Genomic DNA, 22,383 nt, shown 5'->3' on the forward strand with positions numbered 1-22,383 from the left:
AATAGACAGCTTTATTTATTTAAAAGCTTTTACTGGATTTTACAACAATTCCCCGCACGATGCACTGAAAAAAGTTTTTTTATACCAGGAATACTGAGTTTTTTTTAGTCGAGTTTTCTTGTACGAAGTAAAAGTCAAGTTAAATATTTTAGATTTAAGAAAACTGGTATTTTAAATCTGAGAATACCAAGTTTTTTAACAGGACTAAAACTAAATTCTATGTTACCATAGCAACCGTGACGGTGGCGCCACTATTTTGTCATTTCCTCCAATCTACAGTGTACGCGTGTTTTTTGTTTACCTCGTGTCTGAGTCTATTTATCTCAATATTTATTTATGTTAATTAAATAATTTATAAATATAAGTATTAATCATTATTATTACTGCCCCTTACTCCATTACTTACATGGATTCTTGGGTACAAGAGAAGTTGTCAGAGTGGAATTTATCATCTCTCCAACAAATCTTTGAAGGTAATTATTTTCTAAATATTGTTTAATTAATCGTTCAATTAATTATTGATTGTATAGTTATAATAATTATTTAATTTTTTTACAATAGCAAATCCATGATTTTATTTATAACTATCATAATTATAAATATTAAATTTATTATTTTTCATACTTATTGTGTATCGTTTAACCTCTTTTTCTCATTTTTTAATAATATTATAATTCTGTGTGAAATTAGGCGGTTGATAAAAAATTTATAATTATTGACATTTAGGTGAAAAAATAAGGATAGTTTTTTTTCTATTGTAGATGAAGAAGTGGATGAAATTGCATTTAAAAATCTCAACGAAGAAATAATTCAAAAACTAATTAAAAAAACAGGTCCTCAGATTAAATTTTTAACTAGATGGAAGAGAGAATTTGGAGTAATAATAGAACCTGTAGGATTATTTATTAATTTTTTTTTATAACAATTATTTGCGTGTTTTAAACGGAATCACAAATTTTCTTTCTTTTTATTTATTCTGTAGGTTGTGGTTGAGAATGTTGATAGACGTCAAAGCACTTCAGAAGTTGACATTGCTAATTTTGATTTGACAGGTACTCACTCGTTTTATCGACTTTTCATAATTTAGTTAATTATAAAAAGCTACTTGTTTCATTACTTTTTAATTATGCATTGTTTTTTAATTCTCGTGTATTTTTCTTTCCTTTTTTTTTTTTTTGACTATTCTAGTTGACGATGACTCAAGCTTTCCATTATCTCTTGAAATTGAGAAATCTTTCGCCATCGAATCTCAAAATTTTGATTTTAGTAAAATCGACAATGCAGATCTGAGTGTTGATCTTAGGAATCCCATCACAGATCTTGTTTCTGTGTTGAGAACTTCGGCGACTGGATTATCAATTCTAAGTCATTATAAATCGCATAGAAATTTACCGGAAGATTTTAGAAACGACTTGGTAGATTTTATAATTAGCATTGAAATATGTACATCTCCTGAATTAGTGTAAGATTTATTGTTTTTCAGCAATTTTAATTTAATTTTTTTTTTTTGTTTAGAAATCCCTCTTTATTTTATTGCAAATTTCATTTTTTTTTTCACAGACTTGAGTCGTTAATTTGTTCTTTTATTTAATATTTGTTTTAATAACACATTTAATTATTTACAGGATATCTCCAGCTCGTTTTGTGGAACTAAGCCAATTGATCGTCGATCTTTTTCCTACGGAAGTTAAGGAAACTTATTACATTCCCTATAGTTACGACAAAGCTACTAAATCAAAAATATTGCCAAAGGGAAAGTTTCACTCTAAATACAATAATGGGTATCGCGCTAATTTGTTGGCTAGTGGAGCTATTGTGAAAAAAACTGCTACGAAACGAAAACGGAATGAAATTTCTGGGTCTGTGCATTTAGGTTTCACAAGTGACTTAAAGTCAGAGTTAACAGATGAAGAGTATGCAGAGAAAGTCAAGTGGCTGAAGGAAAACATAGACTCTTGGGCTGAAGTGAAAACGTTGTGGGCTGATACATCTAAGAAAAGGATTTCACACTTACTGCTGATACCTCTATGAATCATTACATTGAGTCCTTTACAGTCCTCAAACACGTGACCAATGGTCCCCAATTGGTAAGATTTATACAATTGTATTTATTACTACTTTTTTATATATTTTTAATTTATTAATTTTATTACTAGATTGATATTGATTTCTTAACCATCCATCCGAAGAAAACCTTGAATTTATCTCTAAATTTCGATTTATTTGCAAAACAACTAGTTTCTTATTCAAGTAATAAAAAGAGAAAATCGGAAGTAATACAGCTTCTCTTAAAAAAAATTTCATCATTAAGCCAGAGTGAGGATTTAAATTCTACAGGTAAAATCTATTAAACTCATATTTTATTGTTGATAATAATAATTAATTTTTTGTGTATTATTTATTTAGAGCTTAAAAAAGTTTCTATTTTGAAACTCTTGCCACTTTTACTTCCTGCACCTGGGCCTTTTCAAAGTATAACTGGTACTTTGTCACCATGGCGACCGAGTAAAGACGAAGTTCAAAAAGGATTTATACTGCACGTTAAAGATGAATTAGATTTAAGAGCTGAATTAAAAAATCGTAGAGATAATTTAAAAAACTATGGTTTAACGGAACAACCGATTGTTTCAGTTGTTGGTATGAGTAAAATAGAATCATATAACGTCCACGTTAACAACATTACTTATCAGCTTGCGTCAGTTCTTGAAGCTGTAGATATTGCTTTCAAAAGTTTTTACGCTTTTCAATTATCATACCCAAAAGAATCAGAGTATTCTTGGATGGTTCTTCAACAAAAAATTTATGGCATTAAAGGAGAGAAAGACGGACCAGTATTGCCGTGTATCCGTACTTTTATAACAGATTTGAATAACTGTAAAGTTTAGTCTTATTTATTATTAATTTAAATTATTTTTAATTGTCCTTATCTTCTCATTTGTTTTAAAGTTTTTTTAATAAAAATGCCAGTTTGTTTTTTGTGTCAGCAAAATTTTGCAATAAATATTTTAAAGCATCATTTTGATTCTGTTCATTATATTAATAACGAAGATAAAAAATATACTTGTGGTGAAAATTCTTGCAATAGATCTTACAACAACTACTGTTCATTCCAACGGCACTGGACTAAGGAGCACAATCATGTTTTGGAACTCAAAAAATTTGAAACTAGAGCTTCTTCAATTCCTGTTAATAAGTCAAAAGTGTGCCTTTCTGGATCAGCTAGTAAACAAGAAAAATTAATTAAAAATTCAACACAGAGTCTGTCGTTAAATAAAAATCAAAACATAAATACAAAACTACAAGTTTTTAAAAGTTTGCAAGAAGATATCTTAAATACTAGCCTTAAAATGTACAAAACTCCTACAGTGTCACGCAAACAAGTTCAGGAGTTTGTTACGTCATCGAAATCATTAGTTACCACTGGTCTAAACACAATCAAAGAGCAATTGATTAATATAAATTCAGAATCTTCAGGGATGGTAAATTTAAAATCTGTCACGGATCTTTTTGATTCATTTACTAATGCTTTTACTGACCTCGATACAGAACATAAACGCATAAAAATATTGAAACAAAAAAATTTGTACTTTGAGGCAGAAAAATTTTTAATCGGTCAAAAGTCTCAAGATTGTAAACGTAACTTAGACGGTACCAAAAAAAAGTCTTCTTTGGAGGCATATGGTTATCAATTTCCACTCAAAACCATGCTCAAAAAAATTTTTGAACTGCCTGAGGTATATGATACAGTTCTAACGTATGTACAGCACCTGGAAGAAGAAACATCGGTAATATCAAACTTTATGCAATCTAAACTATGGAAACGGAAGATACAGAATTTTGAATCAAAAAAAGTTTTTCCTATTATGTTATTTTGCGATGACTATGAAACAGGTAATGCACTTGGTAGCCACTCAGGATGCAACAAGTTGTGTGGATGTTACATAACATTGCCTTGTTTTCCACCACATTATCAGTCTTCATTAGAAACGATCTTCTACGCGCTTCTTTTTTACTCCAAAGACAGAGAGAAGTTTGGAAATGCTGCTGTTTTTAGACTTCTTATCGATGAATTGAATGACTTGGAAATAAATGGATTGGAGCTTGATTTACCTCACGGAAAAACCCAAATTTATTTCAAATTGGGCTTAATTGTGGGTGACAATTTGGGCCTTCACTCAATACTCGGTTTCGTTGAAAGCTTCAATGCTCATTATGCGTGTAGATTTTGTACAATGGACAAGGACCAACGATCAATGGCTTCTCTTGAAGACCCTGTCTACATGAGGACTAAAATTTCATACGCTAAAGATATACTTCTAAATGACGTTTCTGCAACTGGTATCAAAGAAGAAAGTGCTTTTCACCGTTTGAACGATTTTCATGTCACTGAAAACTATTCAACTGACATAATGCACGATGTCTTTGAAGGCATTTGTGTGTTTGATATGGCAGCTATGATAAAATATTATATATCAGAAAAAAAATATTTTACATTGCAGCAATTAAATCAGTTGATGAATAATCATAGTTGGGGCGAAACAGAGTCAAGTATACCTTTGCCAATAAATGAAAATGACTACAAAAATGAGCATCTACGAATGTCAGCTGCTGAAATGCTTACATTTGTTCGACATTTTGGTCTATTAGTAGGGGATTTGGTGCCTGAGGATGATCCAGTTTGGAAGATTTACTCTCTCCTTCGACAAATCATTGATATAATTACTTCTCCATCAGTACAGGTTGAATGTTACTTGATGTTACGAGTTCTATTGAAAGAACATTCTTTCTTAGTTCGTCATGTACTCAAAAGGTCACTCAAACCGAAAGACCATATTTCTACTCATTTGCCAACAATTTTGAGAGAATGTGGACCTCCAATTAATTTTTGGTGCATGCGGTTTGAAGGAAAACATAGAGAATCGACAGTGCCAGCTTCTGTGAGTAACTGTAAAAAAAATGTTGCTCAAACAATTGTTACTAAACATCAATTGAAATTTGCCAGCCAACTTTATGCAATGAATATTGCTCCTATTTTTGAAGAAGGGCCTTCGTCATCTTGTAAATTGAGTGATTTGCCAATAATATTCAACGACAGCTTGAATCAACAACCGAATTTTATAAATACTACTATACACACGGTTAATTGGGTAACCAAAAATGGTAGTACTTATAAGCCGAACATGGTGCTATGTACGAATGAAAATAATAATGAACCAGTTTTTGGACTTATTAAATTTATTTTACTAGAAATGATACGCCATTTTTTATTTATCAAAGACTTAGAACGATATTCCGAGAACATGGACATGTTTATGAAGTTACAGCTATGATGCCAGTTTGTTCTATTATGAGCTATGATAATTTATTAAATTTTAAACCACTAAGTCTTACATCAAAAGCTGATAAAAATTATATAATATTGCGTCATTGTTTTTAGAAGTAACCACCGCATTTTAATTAAAGTTTTTATCTTTACTATTTATAATATGAATAACAATTAAAACTAATAAAGAAATAAAAATTAAATTAAATAGAAAATATATTAAATTACTTGTTGTTATTTCAAATTTATAACTCATTTTAGTAATACATTCTTTCCTCATAATCAATTTTTTATAATAGTAATATTATTAATAACTCATTAGTAAAATAATGCTATTAGCAAGAAATTGCAATTTTTTGACAACAATAAGAATTGAAAATAAGGAAAGAAAGGCTTAATATACTATTGTCCGTGTTTATTAATTTTAGTGTGATAGATTATTTATAAATAAAGAATTATATAAGTAAGTTATTTCATAATTATCTATCGTGAAGATTCGTGTCGACCAAGCGAGGTTAAGTCGGCCATATTGATTTTAGTATTTTAATATCAAGAATACCAAGTTTTTTTATATCCAGTAAACTTATTCCTATGGGTAGGTAAACTTTGGTATTCTTATTTTAAGAATACTTTTTTTTTAACCTCAGGGAAAAGTTTACTAGGAGGAAAAAACTTTTTTCAGTGTGCAGATTAATATTTACGTGACCGGAATTTCATTGACCTTTTAATAGAAATTATTATTGAGTATCTGGAGGGCAAATTTTTAATTTTAAATTATTCTGTCTGGCTTTTCAGGGTTAATCCGCAATTGATGAGTTTTTTATTGATCAATGTCAAGGATAATTAGAAAAGTTAATTATGATATTGTGTTAAAAATTTTTGATTTTTAGATTGATTTTCAATCAATTTATAATCATATTAGATTTTTGAATATTTATTTTAATTAGAAATAAAGTGGAGGTATATTTAAATTATAGTAATAGGGTGGATTTATATTGAATGGAAATTTTATTATTTTTTTTATTAAAATAGTTGGTCGAAAATAAAATTAACCGGGAATATTGTCAGAAGTTTTACGTGAATAGTGAAAATTAAATTTAAAAAAAATCTGTCAAGTATGGACTTTCTTTTGAGAGAAAAGATTTTTCTATCGAATTCACTTGTTAATAAGGATTCAAACTTTTTTCATTGTTTCTGAAGGTAATGTTATTATGACGATTTGTCAGTATTCAATTTGTGAGAGAATTTTAAAAATGATGTAGGTTCTATAGAAAAAAAAATTAATTTTTATAATACTGAAAGTTTTAAACTTAGTTGTTAATAATTTAAAAAAACATATTTTATTTAAGATAAAAAAAAAAAAATTCAATTTAAATTTATAATTGTAAAATTTCACATTACAGTTCTCATTAGAAAATTTTCTAACTTTACTTCAGAAAATCTATTAATGTGAAAAACCCGTGAATTAAATTTTTTTCTATCTAAAAATCAATAGAATATTTATTAAATGTGTAATATTTTTTTATGTCACTAAAATAATATATAAATCTGGACTTTTGCTATCTAAAAATATCAAAGAACTACCTCCTAAAAATATGGAGTTTCTATCAGATTGAAAATTTATATAAATTTGTAATATTAAGTCATAGTAAATCAAATTAAATATTTTTTTTTAATAATATTAATTATTATCATATTATTAATGACCTAATTAAAATTTTTTTTTATTTTTATTCATTTTTGTCTAAAAAAAAATTATAACAATTCTGCATCCGAGTCTTTCTGACAAGTAATAAGTAAGTATTTGAGAAATTGAAAAATAGTAGACATTTCATACAATTTTAATAATAAATTATAATTAAAAATAATAGTTAAATATCCATGAATTAATAATGAAAATTTATAATTCATTTTGCCAAAGTTCACCAGGTCGGACACAACCCGAAAGATTCATCCATTAATAAAATAAAAAAAAATTGTTTAAAGTCAATGTAAATAATTAAACATCAAGTATATTCAAATACTTTATTTGGCGAAGAAAAAGTAGGGCAGAGATTTCCAAGCAGACGTTGATACAACTAGTAAGGTTACGAGTATTCCTCTGTTGAACGTTGAGATGGTGAAGCCCGTCAAAGGCATTCAACAAAGTCAACACGATGAAATTGGAGTCTTTTATGCTCATTCTGTAGATCTATAGTTGTAATAGTAATAACTACACAGGTATGGACACAGTATGAAAAACAGAAAATGGAAAATAAAAAATTGAGAATGTCTACAGCTGGCAGCTACTAGCCATTTTGCTACCCAGTATTATAAATATGCTGAGAGAAAATACGAGAGTGCAGAATGTGAGGTGGCTGATACTAGTACCAGTACAAGTAAGGTTGCTCAAACGTTTGGTGGAGCATCAGAATGTTATTCAACCGCGAAGCATCGCTCGATATCCAAAAGCCAAAGTGAGGCTTCCCTTTATTATTTTATTTTATGTTTTTCTCTTGATATTTGTTAGGTAAAATCGCCAGCCGACCAGAAAGCAACTCCACGTCTGACCTACTATCACATTTACTACTTCTCTTTGCCTTCGCCTTCGCTGTCCTATCACCCATCATTCAACACAATAAAGCTTCGCTAGAGCTTTATTTGAGTCTATTAAATTTTTTATGTTACACCCACAATAAAAACTCCTCATTTCATCCCCCATCAAATCTTTTATCTTGCGATCTTCAGAAGAAAGATTTCTTGTGAAAATTTTAGATCCTGATCTAAAGAAAAATAAATTATAATGATATTTTTCAACTTTATTTATTTATTAATTAAATTAGAACAATTTTTTTTTTTTTTTATTGTACTTATAATTTTTTATATTCTATGAAATATTCATGTTATGAAATTTGTTTATTAAAAAAATTTTTTAATTTTTCTGTAATAATTTTTAATCATAATATATTCATTAAAAAAAATCCCAAAATCTGTCAAATTAATTATTAAGCCTTTAAAATTTTCAGTGCAGTCATATAAAATTTTTTCTCTTTAAAAAATCAATCATCACCAGCGTTTTTTAATGACTTTATAATTAAAAGACTGACCTGGATTCACATTTTGAGATAAATTAAAAAAAAGTGTCCATCAAAGGAACTTTAATTTAATGAAAACCGTGAAAAATTAATATAAACGTGTGAATACGGACATAGAAGAATAAAAAGATCTTCAAGTGTGCAATGCGAGCTCACTAACTACAAAAGAGTCTGTGCGGTGTTTGCACAAGACTGCAAAGCGGATGGGATGAGTTACTCTTTGGGTCTTTAGAGTTCAAAGGAAAACTGCACTGTAAGCTCCTCTGCAGAGTTGAGTTGAGGATTCCGATTCAGTATCAGAATAAGAGACACTATTCTTAGTATCCACAGAACAAGACTATTGTGCGAGCACAAGGATATTTATAAATCCATGATGTGATGTGAAAGACGTTCCTTTTCCTTCTTCACTCTTTACTCCTTACTCTGTCCTTGACAAGAATGTCGATAAAAAAAAGTCTAGTTATTTTGTATTACATTATATTATGTTGTATTGAGTTTCTTGTTATGTACAGAGGGAATATTGTGTAAGTAACACGAACATGAGTAATCGGATAACTTTGAGTAGGTGTATTAGTTTTAATTGACGTGGATTTGGATTGGTTCAGTCTAAATTTAAATTGATAAAGTACCTGTAGTTTGAGCAAGAGCATACCATCTGGGGCTTATGAACGTGACATGCTGTCAAACGACCCAGCACCCGGTAGCTCATCATGAGTTTCAATTAAAAGCTAAAGTCGTAACGCTTGGTCGAGTTTTCTCTCGCTTATGCTGTCGTTTCATTAATGCATCCACGTGGTAGTAATTTCAGTATCTCCGTTACTGCTTTACCTTATACATCATCCTTGGGTTCATCTCTGTTGTCTCTCATTTCCCAGAGTCTAAACTTTACAGTATAGTCCTAGGGATTACTTCTATGTGTGGTGATAATGATAATAAAAATAAAATAATAATAATAATAATTTTATGTATATTTTCCTTTGAAAATTTTCAATTTATTGGCTATCCAGTCTAATACAACAATTTTTTTTCTCTAATTATTTAGAGAAATATCTCTCTAATAGTCTCGGATAGAATTATTTTTTCAGTTAAATTTACCTTTAATGACAAATTTAGATACGAATTTTAAAATTGTTTATGCCTGGAGGGAATACAGGCTAACGACATTATAAATAATTAGAGAAAAAAAAAATTGTTGTATTAGACTGAATAGCCAATAAATTGAAAATTTTCAAAGGAAAATATATATAAAAGTATTATAAAACAGTCTTTAGAAAAAATAAATATTAAAAATAAAAATAATAATAATAATAATTTATTTAGAAAACGCCAATCGACAATCTACATCAGTAATAAAAAAAAAAAAAAAAAAAAAAAAAAGAAGAAAATGCATAATTTATAAATTTATAATTTCAAAGGATACGAAAGATGATAAAAATGATAATTTCATATTTTAAGGATTCACAATAATATAATAAAAACAATAATATAAAGATTAATAATAATAATAATAATAGCTTGATCAAAGAAATGTTACTGCTGATGCTGATGTTGGTAGTAGCACATTATATACCTTATTATATTCCTAGGTAATGATAGTGATTATGAAGATCATCCCTCTGGTAGTAATGGGTCTGACCCATCAATCGATCTAGTTAGAATTTCACCGTGTAGGCGTTTAAGAGGGTGTGGTTTTACGTTTGAATAGTTCGGCCACCCACTCACATACTCATACTCATATTCTGGCGTCCACTTTGCATTCATTCACGTGCCCATGCACTCGATTGACGCCAAAGAACCCAACGCGAATGATGGAAGCTGATGGTGGTGTGATATATATATATATATATATGATGAATACTCAAATTTATATGATTGCACGGCTTATGCTTCGATATTACCACTCGTTATTTCTCACAATGGCTCATTCACTTTTCCCAAGTACACAGTTATGAATAAGGCCCTCAATCAACCTTTTTTAATCGCGAGTCAAGTTGCTCATTTCGCGGCCGATTTCATACTTGAAACTAAAATGAATAAGGTATTATTAATATTATTATTTAATAATTTTTTAACAATAAGTGTATTGTATTATTATTTATTATAAAATTAAATATAATATTTAATAATATATGCACAAATATAAACATATATTATAATAATTTTATAATTCATTACGTTGTTATATTTATATTTAATTAATACTATTAATTATTGTTAGCGATAAACTTAATAAAATTTTTTTTTATAATTACAATGGTTTGCCTATAATTATTAATAAAAACAAATAAAATTTTTTGTTGTTAATTGGTTTAAATTATACTATTAAATGAAATTATTATATTTAGTCTTATCCGAGTTAGCAAATAAAATTTTGTGTTTGTAAATACAATAATCGTAGGTAATATTAATATAACTAATAAATAATTATAAATTTTTTATTGTTATGGTTGTACCGTTGCAAACTTAATAGGTATCTTAATTAGTATACTAATTGTAAAAACTATCCGTTGTAGTGGTTTGTTGAAAATTTACAGTGTTTTTAATTATTCTATTTATTATCAAGTGATAACTATTTTTTTTTAGTTTTTGGATAGGACTATCTTTACTGGCTACTGGAGGTTTTTAATAATTAACGAGTAAACTTGCAGACTTTTTTATTGTTATTCACGATCGGTGATCTGGTAAATAACAATTAACTTATATATATATTGTCTATTACAAATACAATAATATTTTTACAGTACAAAATAATATTGGTCATGAAAAGTTGTTTAATTGGGGATATTTTTTTTTTTATTTTTGAAAATTATTGTAACAAAAAAAACATACTTTTCATGACAAAGCTTATTACAAATCTTTCTCAATAATTTTTATAAAAAATAATAAAATGAATGCCTATAAAAGTGAGTAAATTTAAAATAATAATAATAAAAGCCGCATTATTAAAAACCACTCGACAAATGGAGATATGTTGTAATAATAACTTTTATAAACACTCACTGCCAAAAGATAAACTAATTACAATATAAATTTGGGACTGAGACTCCGTTCTAGCGGTATTTAATCTTTGTTTTCTCTTTTATCATTTTCTAGAAAAAACTATCCACTTTATTAATCTTAATTCTGATCTCGGTATTGTATAGTAATCTCATTAAGATTCTTGTCCAATCGTTTCGCCACAAAAGTCACGTAGAGGATGCTGAAGATCCCGAGGGGATGACCAGTTCACTGATCAGCTAAATCTTTTAATATCTTCCTACATCGTCGTCTGGCGGCTGGTTTTCTAACGTACACGGCCTCAGGAATTCTTGGCCTCTCTCGTGCAGCCATTTGTTCGCAACTATTTATTTAATAAATTATTTAGTAGCATTTAATATTTATTTATAACATAACGATAACATTTTTATTAATTTTATATTTATAATATTTACCCCATTTAGAGCCTGTTAAAACTGGACAAGCAGCATGTCGCGTTTTGTAATCTCCTTCTCCGTTAGGTTTTAAATTATACCAAAATGCAGCACTGCCTTTTTTTGGCCACAAAGATATATTTATTGCGGTGAATACTGTACCACCTCCTTGTTCAACATCGCTCATCTGTAAATAAATTAAATAATTCATTAATAATAAACCAAATAATATTGTATTATTTCAAACTTGTATAATACATCAAAATACACTTCAATAAAAAATATTAAAAATTTTTTATAACTGTAAAATAAAAATAGGACTATTGTTTTTTTTTTTTTTATTTCTTTTACAGGTCTAGCTGTTAATTGTAAAATTATTCAAGTTAAAAAAAAAAATTCTATTTTTTATTATCCATAAAATTTTTTTGTCACAGATTGACATATTTTTAAAATAAGAATAAAAAAAAATTTATGATCCATTTTATTGTCAATTTTTTTTATGTATTCTTGTTTCATTTTATATGTATTTTTATTATTAGAATTCAGTGTTGAAATACGTGTATATTATTATTATTATTATGTAGTTAATGGAAAAAATTAAATTTTAATGAGTAATAAAAAAAATGTAAAATTAAAGCCCCTGAGAGTAAGAAACTATAACGTCTACTTTTATTTAAAACAAAAAAAAATGAATGAATTGTTTAAAAATTTAAACAATAACAATAAAGAAAAAAAAAACTTACGTAGTATAAAACAGTAGCGATGCGATTACCAGTTCCAAGGCTCTTAAATGCATTAGTTTCCTCTCTCTGAAATCAAGATACGGGCAATTAAATCGATAAATTTGAGAAACGAGGTATTTACAGACTCGATAATTGTATAAAATTGCTTACCCTTGCAAAGTCAAAGTGCGGCTCGTAATGCCCTCCAATACCGTAATTGACCACCTGCAACTCCTCCGCAGTCTCGACAGTCATACTGGTCATATGTTCTACTCTCTGGCTCACAGCCTGTACGTGTTTGTGCTCGTACTCTTGGAGCCATGCACTCTTGCTGATTCGGTAGTTGGCTATTTCCAGTTCACCAGTCTTGTAATTTTGCACAGTAGCACGTTTAAACTGTAATCACAACATTTAGGTAAATGCCTCCTTGATACACGGTGTAATATAATCGATAAACAACCTCCTACAAGTACACACATGCTCGATATTCAACAATAAACATAAACATAAAAATAACAGTTAAAGTTTAATTTAACAGAGCAAAACAAATAAAAATAAAAAATACATTATTTCATTTAATATTATTACGTAAGATAACAATAATAAAAATAACAGTTTTAGTTCTATATATGTGCAGAAATAGAATACTCACCCTAGGCTGCGCTAATCTTTTTATCGTGTCAATTTCAGCGTCGCTTATTACATCGTGATATATAACAATACGTGGATCGAGATAAGCTTCTTCCTCCTTGAACGGCGCGATCTTTAGAAATGGAATTCCACGATCGATATAACGACATTTTAAGTCTTTTTGGAGTTGAGGTGACATTGGAACTTCACCGCGACAAAGCATTTCGTAACGCTCACGTTCTGTCATTTCCTCTATTGGTTTTACTTTTTTTTCAACGACTGTGAATTGCTGTAATAAAATTATTTTATATTAGTAAGTTGTATAGTATTGATTGACAATTTTCATTAATAATTGATTGAAACTGGTGAAAAACTTAACTTGATTTAAGAGAAAAAAATTAATTAAAAAATTAGATCACTTTAAATTTAGCATAAAAAGTTTTGATAATTTTTTAGATGTGGCTCTTCATTATTTTTTAGGCATAGAAAATCGAAAACAATTTTTGTTTTCATTTTATTCTTCTAAATCATTAATTAAATGTTAAAAAAATTTAATTCTTTTTGCAATTTGAAAATAAAAGAAATAAAATTAGACATAAAATTATAGAATACCATAGTATTTTTTTCTTCAAAGATCATCAAAAATTGAATTAATATTAAAAAAGTGTCATTATTTTACAATTTAAAATTTTTATATAAATATTTAAAAAAATTTTAAATTTTTGCTATAATGAAAAATAAAATATAAACAGAAAAAAACTTAATTTTTTATGGTCAAAAAAAGGTGAAGCTTCAAATCTAAAAAACTACCAAGTTTTCTAACGAAGAAATGTTTCTGAAACTTTTCTACTTGATACAAAACTAAAAAATAATTTTCTAGATTCAAGATTTTGTCTTTCAAATCATATAAATTTTTCTACCAGCGTATACTTGATATTAAATGAAATACTTACTTGGCTAGCTAGAGTAAGATCATTTTTTCCGTCTTCACCGCGCTTCCTCTTGCCCTGGCTCTTTTGTATCTCCTCTTGATAGTACGCTCGGTTGCCCAAAGCCCTTTGATGGCTAGGTACAAGTTCAAGGAGCTCATTTGTCATACTCAAGGCACGCGCAACGTTACCTGTAAACCAATAAACCATTTATTTACTGAGCGGTAAGCAAACTCGCGTGAACTGTAAATGGCGTCTACATTTGACTTGGGATCGATCAACAAATAAATTGAGTTACAACTGGGCTATTTATTCCCAGCAGCGGCGTATCGTGAATACCAAATACCTTCCCACGAGTAATATGTGTCTCCTGGCTCCTAGCTTCTATTTATATTTCTTCTTTCCCAAAGAGACTCTACCCGCCTTTTTTATTCATCGGGAATCTACATTCCGATTTAATATTTCCACTTGGGTCTATTTTTATTTAAATTTTATTATCCGTCTTCTTCACCGAGTTCCACATGCAGAGTTTCACGTCTACTGTACTGTTTGTAGTCTGTAGACTGTATCTAGTACAGTATTACTGTGTACCATTTTACCGCATCGCAACCGATAAATATTTAATGCCCAAGACTTGCCAAAGTAAAACACCGAGCATTAAAGTTACAGCACAATAAATAAATACCGAAAAGTAAAGCGTACATATAGATTAAAAATTAATCGACCTATTTATAATACATTTCAGTAAGCAATTCTGTTTCACTCCAAGAACTTATTTTACACACGGTACGTGGAGTAGCGCTGTTATGTTTAAATTTCTACCCTTCGCACAAAAACTCCCGATATTTTTTTTTTTAAATAATTCTCTGGAAAAATGGGTCGCTCAGAAAATAAAAAGCTGCTTCAATTCTACAAGTATTTTCTTATTTCATAATTTCTAAATCGATGGTCTAATTAGCAATTTGTTTAACTCCTTATTTTTTTCGAGTGTGATTTTTTAACATTTTGATGTAGCAATAATCACACTATAAATTATTTGAATAATTTAAACCAAAATACTATACCTGTATTAGATACTAATGATATTAAATGGGTTTTTAAAGTGATAATAAATTTTGAACTAATTGTTTTTTTCGTACAAACAGAAGATTCTCTAAAATGGAGTTAGACAGTTTGCTAATTAGGACGTCGAAATAATTTTTCTCGTACATTAGACTGGTTTAAAAATAAAAACTTTAATTTTTCAAAATCCCATAATAATTTTAGAAAATTTTTAAATTTATAAAAAATATCTAAACAGGTCGTTTAAGAGTTACAAAATTCCAAAGCTTAAACAAATTTTTTTTTAGACAAATTTCAAACAAAAAATATAAATCTGCGATAAGCGACCTCTAAATATTATTATCAATAGCTCCGCTTTTAACAAGTATCTTTTCTCATCTCGAAAGTGCTTTAGAGAAAATTTTTAAAAGAAAAAAAAAGTTATTATTATAATCTGTCTAATGAATGAATTTTTGACAAAAAAAAAAAATTATTCCCCATAACAAAAAAATGTGAATCCATTTCCGTGTCTTGTCATCCCTTCTGTCACAGTCGCCTTTATTTTATTGACTAAAAAAAAAAAGTTATTAACGAGATGAAAAAGAGATAGATACCTTGCATATAAGTAGAAAAGGCGAGATACTCAAGTATATCTGGCTTGTTTGACGTAGTTCTATTTTGTTCATCCTGGAGCCGGTTCATGGCCTCCTGCATCCACAACACAGTGTGATAATAGTCGCCATTATTGTATGACTGGCGTCCAAGCTCGAAGCAGTCGCCGGCTGGAAAAGCAAAGAGATAAACCCATTATATTGCCGCTATATCAAACGCTACGCATTCATTGTTATACAGAGAGGTGTATCGGGGGTGAGAGTGAAGATGAGAGTGGAATGACATTTAGGTGAATGCATTCTATACTACATTCTACTGCATACGAATTAACAATCGCGACTGCATGAGTTATTATTATTATTATTATAGTTATAAATAATGTCTACTCTACTCTTCTATACCTGCCTCGCTTTACATCGAGCTTCTATTTCCTTTTATCAGAGATAGACGTACGCGTAGATATATCACATGATATATCGATCATATTTTCCATCATTCGCCACAACTATTTTGTGCTGTTCTCTTCTTATTTTATATTATGAATTCCATCCTTGATACAAAACACACTCAAAAAATTTACTCTATTTGTAAAAAGTCGGTTTGTTTGTTAATTAACGTTTGGATTATTCATGACGTTGAACTTGTAATAAATAAAATTAAAGATGAGAGGAAGAGGAAGTTACACCCACTTCCACTTTCCCTTCTTTTTTTTTTATTTTGTTTTTGGGAAACATATTTGATTAGATTGTAATTATTTAGGTTGAATGTGTTAACATGTTTAAAAATTTTCATAACAATAATAATTAAAACGAAGATGAGGTTTTGCTTTATTACATTAACAAATGGAAGTAAATAAAAAATAAAAGTAAAATGCTGGAAGGCAATCGAGTAGTTAGAATTGTGTTGCGGTTAGCGTTCAAGGGGTTTGCTTCTGAGAGAGAATTTCGGGTTAGACGCGGTCACTGGGGAGCCTGGATTGCCTGGAGGCCGTTAAGCACGGTTCGTGGTAGTGGATGCTTGACGGTGGACGAGCAACTGCTCTCGACGGAGAATATATACTGAACACCGAACATTGAACACCGTGGAGGCAGATATTGCTCAAGAGCAATAGCTAGCTTTATAGAACTGTGATACCAAGAGAACGCCCGGGAACACCAACGACCTGTGGTTAGGAATTCATCCGTAGCTTTTCTCACTCTCTGTGCTTTATATCCGTGACGTTTTGATGCTATTGAACTTTTAATTACTGCCTGTTAACTGGCTAGTTGTGTTGCTAATAACTATTGAAGTGGTACTTATACGGTTAAATATTTTGGAGAGATTTTTTTTTATTTTAAAATTAATATTAAAACAAAACGTTGGAATTTTATGTAAGTTAATGATAAAATAATAAGATTTTATTAAAATTTTTGAAATTTAAAATATTGGTCTACTTTTTTTTTAATGTACTAAAAGAAAAAATTTTTTTAATAGTGTCTTAGTTGATTTTTTTTGTCTTAGTCACTTAATTACTCAAATTTATTAATACAATTTAAAAATAGATTATAATTTATAATATTTTAAACTAAAAAGAATTATTTCTAATGGAACTTACAATTTGTAAAAAAAATTAAGTGAAATAAAATGATTAATTTTCAATAAAATTTTTAGATATTCTTAGTAATTTTTTCTCTCAGTGTAATTTAAGTTTTTATATTTCACACTGAAAAAATAAATCCTTATACATAGAGTAGAGAATATATTTTTTTATCTGAAAAATTGACCGAATAAATTAAAGCAGTTTTTATTCAATTCAAATAAAGCTGTTCGTAACTACATCTGTTTACTTTTCATAATAAAAACGTTATTTAAACTTTTTATTTAACAGGAAAATTCTGATTGATTGTTCTCCTCAGATCTATATATAGTTGCAGTAGGTGGTTGCAAATAAATAGAGATTGAAAACAAGTATTTAAACACATTTGGATTGTTGAGTAAATATTGAGTAATAATAATAGTGTTTAATAGTTTACTAGGATGTTATTTGCCAAGCTGTTACTCTCTGGAGTGTCAACTCCCAGTCTATTTACATCGATACCAGTAAAGCGATGATTGACAATGATATACGTCTATGTTTGGTTACAGATGAAATATAAAATATAAATGTTTATTTAGATGCACACGGATTATAAATCAGTAAACAGACTTTTGAGTGTTTGACAATGTCTTTGGGATATCGTGCTGATAAAATCGATGTACACGTATGTAATACGTAGTATGTATGTATGTATGTTGATAGATATTACGGAGCAAGTACATGGTAGAGAGAAGAGAAGAGGAGAGGATAGTATGAAAAGTGTAGAGTGTAGAGTAAAGAGGTTTATGGGTTTTGTGTATAAAGTTGTTGAGCTAAGTGGATTGTCGATGTCGAAAGAGCAATGGATTAATGTAATGGCAAATATCGAGTAATTCAGGAGTAACAGGGGTATGGAGTAGATTTAGTTGTAGTAGTTGAGTAGAACCAGCGGGCGACATGTAATCGGGATTCGGGATTCGGGGCTTGGGATACTGACCACTTAAGCCGGTGCTGTACTGGACACCGTTGAGGACACCCCTGGCGACCTGGGATGTGTCGAGCTTGTACGTGTCCTGCAGTCTCATGAGAGCCACCGCAGCGCCGTTTAGATCCTCGTCCGTCGGAAATTTCAGGTCACTACGGGAGATCGTGATGTTTGCTACAAATGCCTTCCCCACGTCTTCTGTTATCAGCTCCTCTACGCGCTTCCAATCCGTCGTCAATCGCTTTACGAGCAGGTAAGCGTTTATTGGATTCGAGAGGTACTGTTGGATGTTACGTGATGCCTCTTCGTGCTCGCGAGAGTAATTTTCCACGTTTCTGTAACATTGTTTTTTTAATTAGAATTTTTGTTTTTTTGTTTATATTTTTTAAATATTTATATTAAGGAAGTTCGAGCGTAACTAATGAGTCAAAATAATGTTAAAATTTTTTTTTAATTTTAGTCTTCCCAATATTCGTCAAAATTCTTTATTTTAATTTAAAATAATTTAAACAATTTAATAATTGATGATTTTTACTTATTTAATAAAGTAAAGTAATAAAATGACTTTGGTATTTATTACTTGCCGGAATAAATAAACAGATTTGACAATAGCACGCTTGATTATACCCATAACAGAGACGTGGATGAGTGTGTGAGTTAAACATTTCTCTCTCTGTAACTATATTTCTATCCTTTTCTTTTTTCTCAGCTGTTGACGCGATATTGTCAAATCTTTATTCGAATAAATGGCTGACGATAAACGAGTTACAAACATAAAATTTGACTTTAAATATTTCAAAAATTATATCGGTAATGTAATATTATTAAATTGTATAGTTTTTTATCCGTTAAATTTGGGAGGTTAATATTGAAAAAAATAATTTAAGTCTCGACAAAAGTTTGTCCACCATAAGAGCCCCTGTATAAGGAGATAAAATATGTGATTTTTAAAATTTAATATCTAAGTAACTAAACGGTGAATCTTTTTTAAATTTTGCGATTAGATAAATGACGTATTTATTTATACGTATATTTAATTTCAAAGCTCAAAGTTGGAAATTATTTTTTACATTAGATTCGCTCGAACTTCCTTAAAAATAAATAAAGTTTGAAACATTGCATGAAAAATTATTTAAATGAAATCAATTTTTTAAATAATTCAATGATTCAATATTTTTTTTATTTTGACTTAAATTGAAATAAAAAAATATCTAAATTTACTATAAAAAAAAATGTATTTTTTGAATAAGTAATTTTAATAGTTACACTGTAAAAAAATTAACTTAATTCGAAGAAAAAATATCAATAAATTTTTAATAATTCCATTTTTTCGAATCAGCCTTTTTTTAATTTCATCATCCATCATTACATAACACCATCCAATCATTCTTGATTTAAAGAAAAATTATTCCAATTATAGCCACAAATATAAGAGTATAATACAACTACCATTATTAATGGAAAAATAATGATGAAATAAATTTAACGGATGATTAATTAAAAAAATAGTGATAATTATTACAAAATGAGTTGAGACGTGAATAATCGTTTTTAGATATTTAAATCGCATGGCGACTATGCCAAGTATCGATTTATTAATTATCGAAAATAAAATTAGTGGGGTATGTTATTGAAAATAAGAGTAAAAATAAAAATAACCCTAAAAAATATGTTATTGTTTTGACCTGAAAGGATTTAGATCATCGAGGTGTGACGTTTTAAAAACGAGTCTCGAGACTGGATGCAAACGAAATTGAGATGAGATTGAGTGGAGTATAAAAGAGGGAAAGAAAATTGGATTTCGATGCTTGAAAGCTATGACGACCTCGGATTTTAGTTCACGTATACAAAATAAAGAACCAGATTGAATAAAAAAAAAATATAAAATAAACAATAAAAATAAAGGATTCCTAACGTAAGCGATCGTTCAAGCGAAATAACCAACTGCTTTTTTTATTATCTTACTTTTTTAGTTTTTACTCTCTACTTCTACTATTTTGTTATTATTTTCTTTTTTTTCTCTTCCTTTTTTGTTTATTCTTCGCAGCCCGAGAGTTACTTTTGCTTTTGCAAGTGAATAAGCTCACCAGTGTCTGTCTGCCGACGATAACGAATTTCATTTCGCAAATATAGAAGCTCAGTAGTCTTTAGTCGACTAAAGACTATTCATTCTATTAAACATATATCTATGAATATTATACACAATCTTATTGACATAATAATAATAATAATAATAATAATAATAATAATAATAATAATAATAATAATAATAATAATAATAATAATAAAGGGGTAGTTAAATTACTTGTAACTGTTGGAAACAAAAGACGAGAGAATATTGGTATAATATTCTTACATTGATTACACAACGGCAGATCTTCTGTAAAGCATTCTCAATGCCCAGTAGCTAGATAGTATCTTTTATAATACATAAAAGAGCGTAAATAGTCCTCTTATTTCATTTGTATTCGGAGAAGTAGTGGAGATTCGCGGAATGAAATAAGAGAAAGAGATAGAAAAAGGTTTAATAAAATAAGAAAAGTTGACGCGAACAAGATAGCGGAGTTAACCAACCGGTAGGAAGATAGATAATGAGTTTAATTTGACTTTATATTCAACAAACTTATAATTAAGATTATACTTTTATTACGGGCAATCATGCTAAATAAATACCCATTTTAAATTTTTTACACATTTATTCGGCAATCTCTGATAGTAAATACTCAACCTATAACAAATAAGTTTTATCGTAAAAAAGTTTTCAAGTACGAATTTATGAGCTGTTTTTTTCCGAAAATATAATATTACTGAGTTGATTTGATTATCTATATAAATATATTTAAGCAGTTGAATGAAACTAGCTTTAATTTATTATTTCAGAAGTATTTTTTTTGAGTAGTTTTATCTGTTATAATACTTAAATCAAACGCATTAAAAATTATTTGTTGTATGTTGTTATTAGTGAAAGTGTAGAAAGTATATATTCAAGAAAACTTAATAGAAAAATTTATACTTTTAGTTGAGTCAATTTTATAATTAAAGTATTATATTTACAGTTATTATTATTTTTCTTAATGATATTATTTTTACTTGCCATTTGATCATTTGGTTTTGGCAAAAATAAAGTATCTATTTGTCTACAGATATTTGTCTTAAGAATAAGTTCAAAAAAATTTGTTTAATTTCTACATGTAGAATTTTTTTTAATAAAAATTTATTTGTTATAGAAATTCTAATTATATCCGGATTTCAGTTAAGTTTAATATCATATTAAAAAAATGTTACTACACAGACATTTTCCAAGATCTACTTTTGTAACAGACAGTAAAAATTTTTACAGTTTGTCTTAATTAATATTAAAGTTTTTCATATTATCTTAAAATTTGTAAAATTATCAGTGTATATTTAGATATAAATAAAAACGAATTAAAAAAAAAAACTAATGCCATTTATGAACATAGTCATGTTCAATAAAAAAAATTCTTAGAAAAAAAAAAGAAAACGAAGATGAAAAAAAAAGCTGATTGAATAGGACTTGACATTCGATAAGATACATTTTGGCTGACAATATTACTCCCAAGTACAGGAGTGTGCTAACAAGCAATGAAACACCATATAGTCATGGAATCCTTATCAGTTCTGCGTTATCAGTTATCTGTTATCAGTAACTAGTCCTGGCGTAGCAGTAGCAAGTAGCAAGGAGCAAAAAGCACCAACACATTCAACACCATCAGAGCCATGAGTAAGGGAATAGAACAGTAGAACTGAACAGCAGGAGGTATCCTTGGAACGATGATTGTATAGGTAGCGGGTAGCGATCATGATAATATCCGATTTCGGTCTGCACGTTCTCTCTGTCGGGTAACAAGATACGAGCAACTGAATGAATGGAACCAACCAATGAGATACACTTTGATTACAAACGCAGTCACTGTAAGGAAAGGTGCTGGTGGATTCACTGTTCCCTTTTGTTCGGTACCTCTTATCATAACTAGGATCAAGCTAACTTACTAAGACGGGACGGGAGAGCTCGACACCCCGCAATGTCGATTTGATTTGAATATCTCTGATAAGAATTAGCTACTCAGAGCTTATTATCTCA

At 29.0% G+C, this 22,383-nt stretch overlaps 3 protein-coding genes across 3 annotated transcripts in view; 2 read left to right on the forward strand and 1 right to left on the reverse strand.

Moving 5' to 3' along the window:
* Positions 1-268: 268 nt before the first annotated feature.
* LOC123275037 lies at positions 269-2,031 on the forward strand. Its single transcript, XM_044742929.1, has 5 exons — positions 269-473; positions 762-892; positions 983-1,052; positions 1,189-1,462; positions 1,626-2,031. The coding sequence occupies exons 1-5, from the start codon at positions 407-409 to the stop codon at positions 2,029-2,031; spliced, it is 948 nt and encodes a 315-aa protein (XP_044598864.1). The 5' UTR covers positions 269-406.
* LOC123272295 lies at positions 2,015-5,461 on the forward strand. The gene is made up of 3 exons (XM_044739000.1): positions 2,015-2,087; positions 2,157-2,337; positions 2,407-5,461. The coding sequence occupies exon 3, from the start codon at positions 2,961-2,963 to the stop codon at positions 5,328-5,330; it is 2,370 nt and encodes a 789-aa protein (XP_044594935.1). The 5' UTR covers positions 2,015-2,087; positions 2,157-2,337; positions 2,407-2,960; the 3' UTR covers positions 5,331-5,461.
* Positions 5,462-10,816: 5,355 nt separating this feature from the next.
* Positions 10,817-22,383, reverse strand: part of LOC123275194 (prolyl 4-hydroxylase subunit alpha-1) — a 51,062-nt gene continuing 39,495 nt past the window's right edge. The window contains exons 3-10 of the mRNA XM_044743146.1: positions 18,294-18,616; positions 15,744-15,911; positions 14,113-14,279; positions 13,182-13,448; positions 12,701-12,925; positions 12,551-12,616; positions 11,829-11,994; positions 10,817-11,737 (exon numbers count right to left, since the gene is read on the reverse strand). Coding sequence (XP_044599081.1) covers positions 11,643-11,737; positions 11,829-11,994; positions 12,551-12,616; positions 12,701-12,925; positions 13,182-13,448; positions 14,113-14,279; positions 15,744-15,911; positions 18,294-18,616 — 1,477 coding nt within the window. The 3' untranslated portion in view covers positions 10,817-11,642. The remainder of the gene's footprint in view (positions 11,738-11,828; positions 11,995-12,550; positions 12,617-12,700; positions 12,926-13,181; positions 13,449-14,112; positions 14,280-15,743; positions 15,912-18,293; positions 18,617-22,383) is intronic.

Source organism: Cotesia glomerata, linkage group LG1, assembly GCF_020080835.1.
Source record: "Cotesia glomerata isolate CgM1 linkage group LG1, MPM_Cglom_v2.3, whole genome shotgun sequence".
NCBI classification, from domain to species: domain Eukaryota; kingdom Metazoa; phylum Arthropoda; class Insecta; order Hymenoptera; family Braconidae; genus Cotesia; species Cotesia glomerata.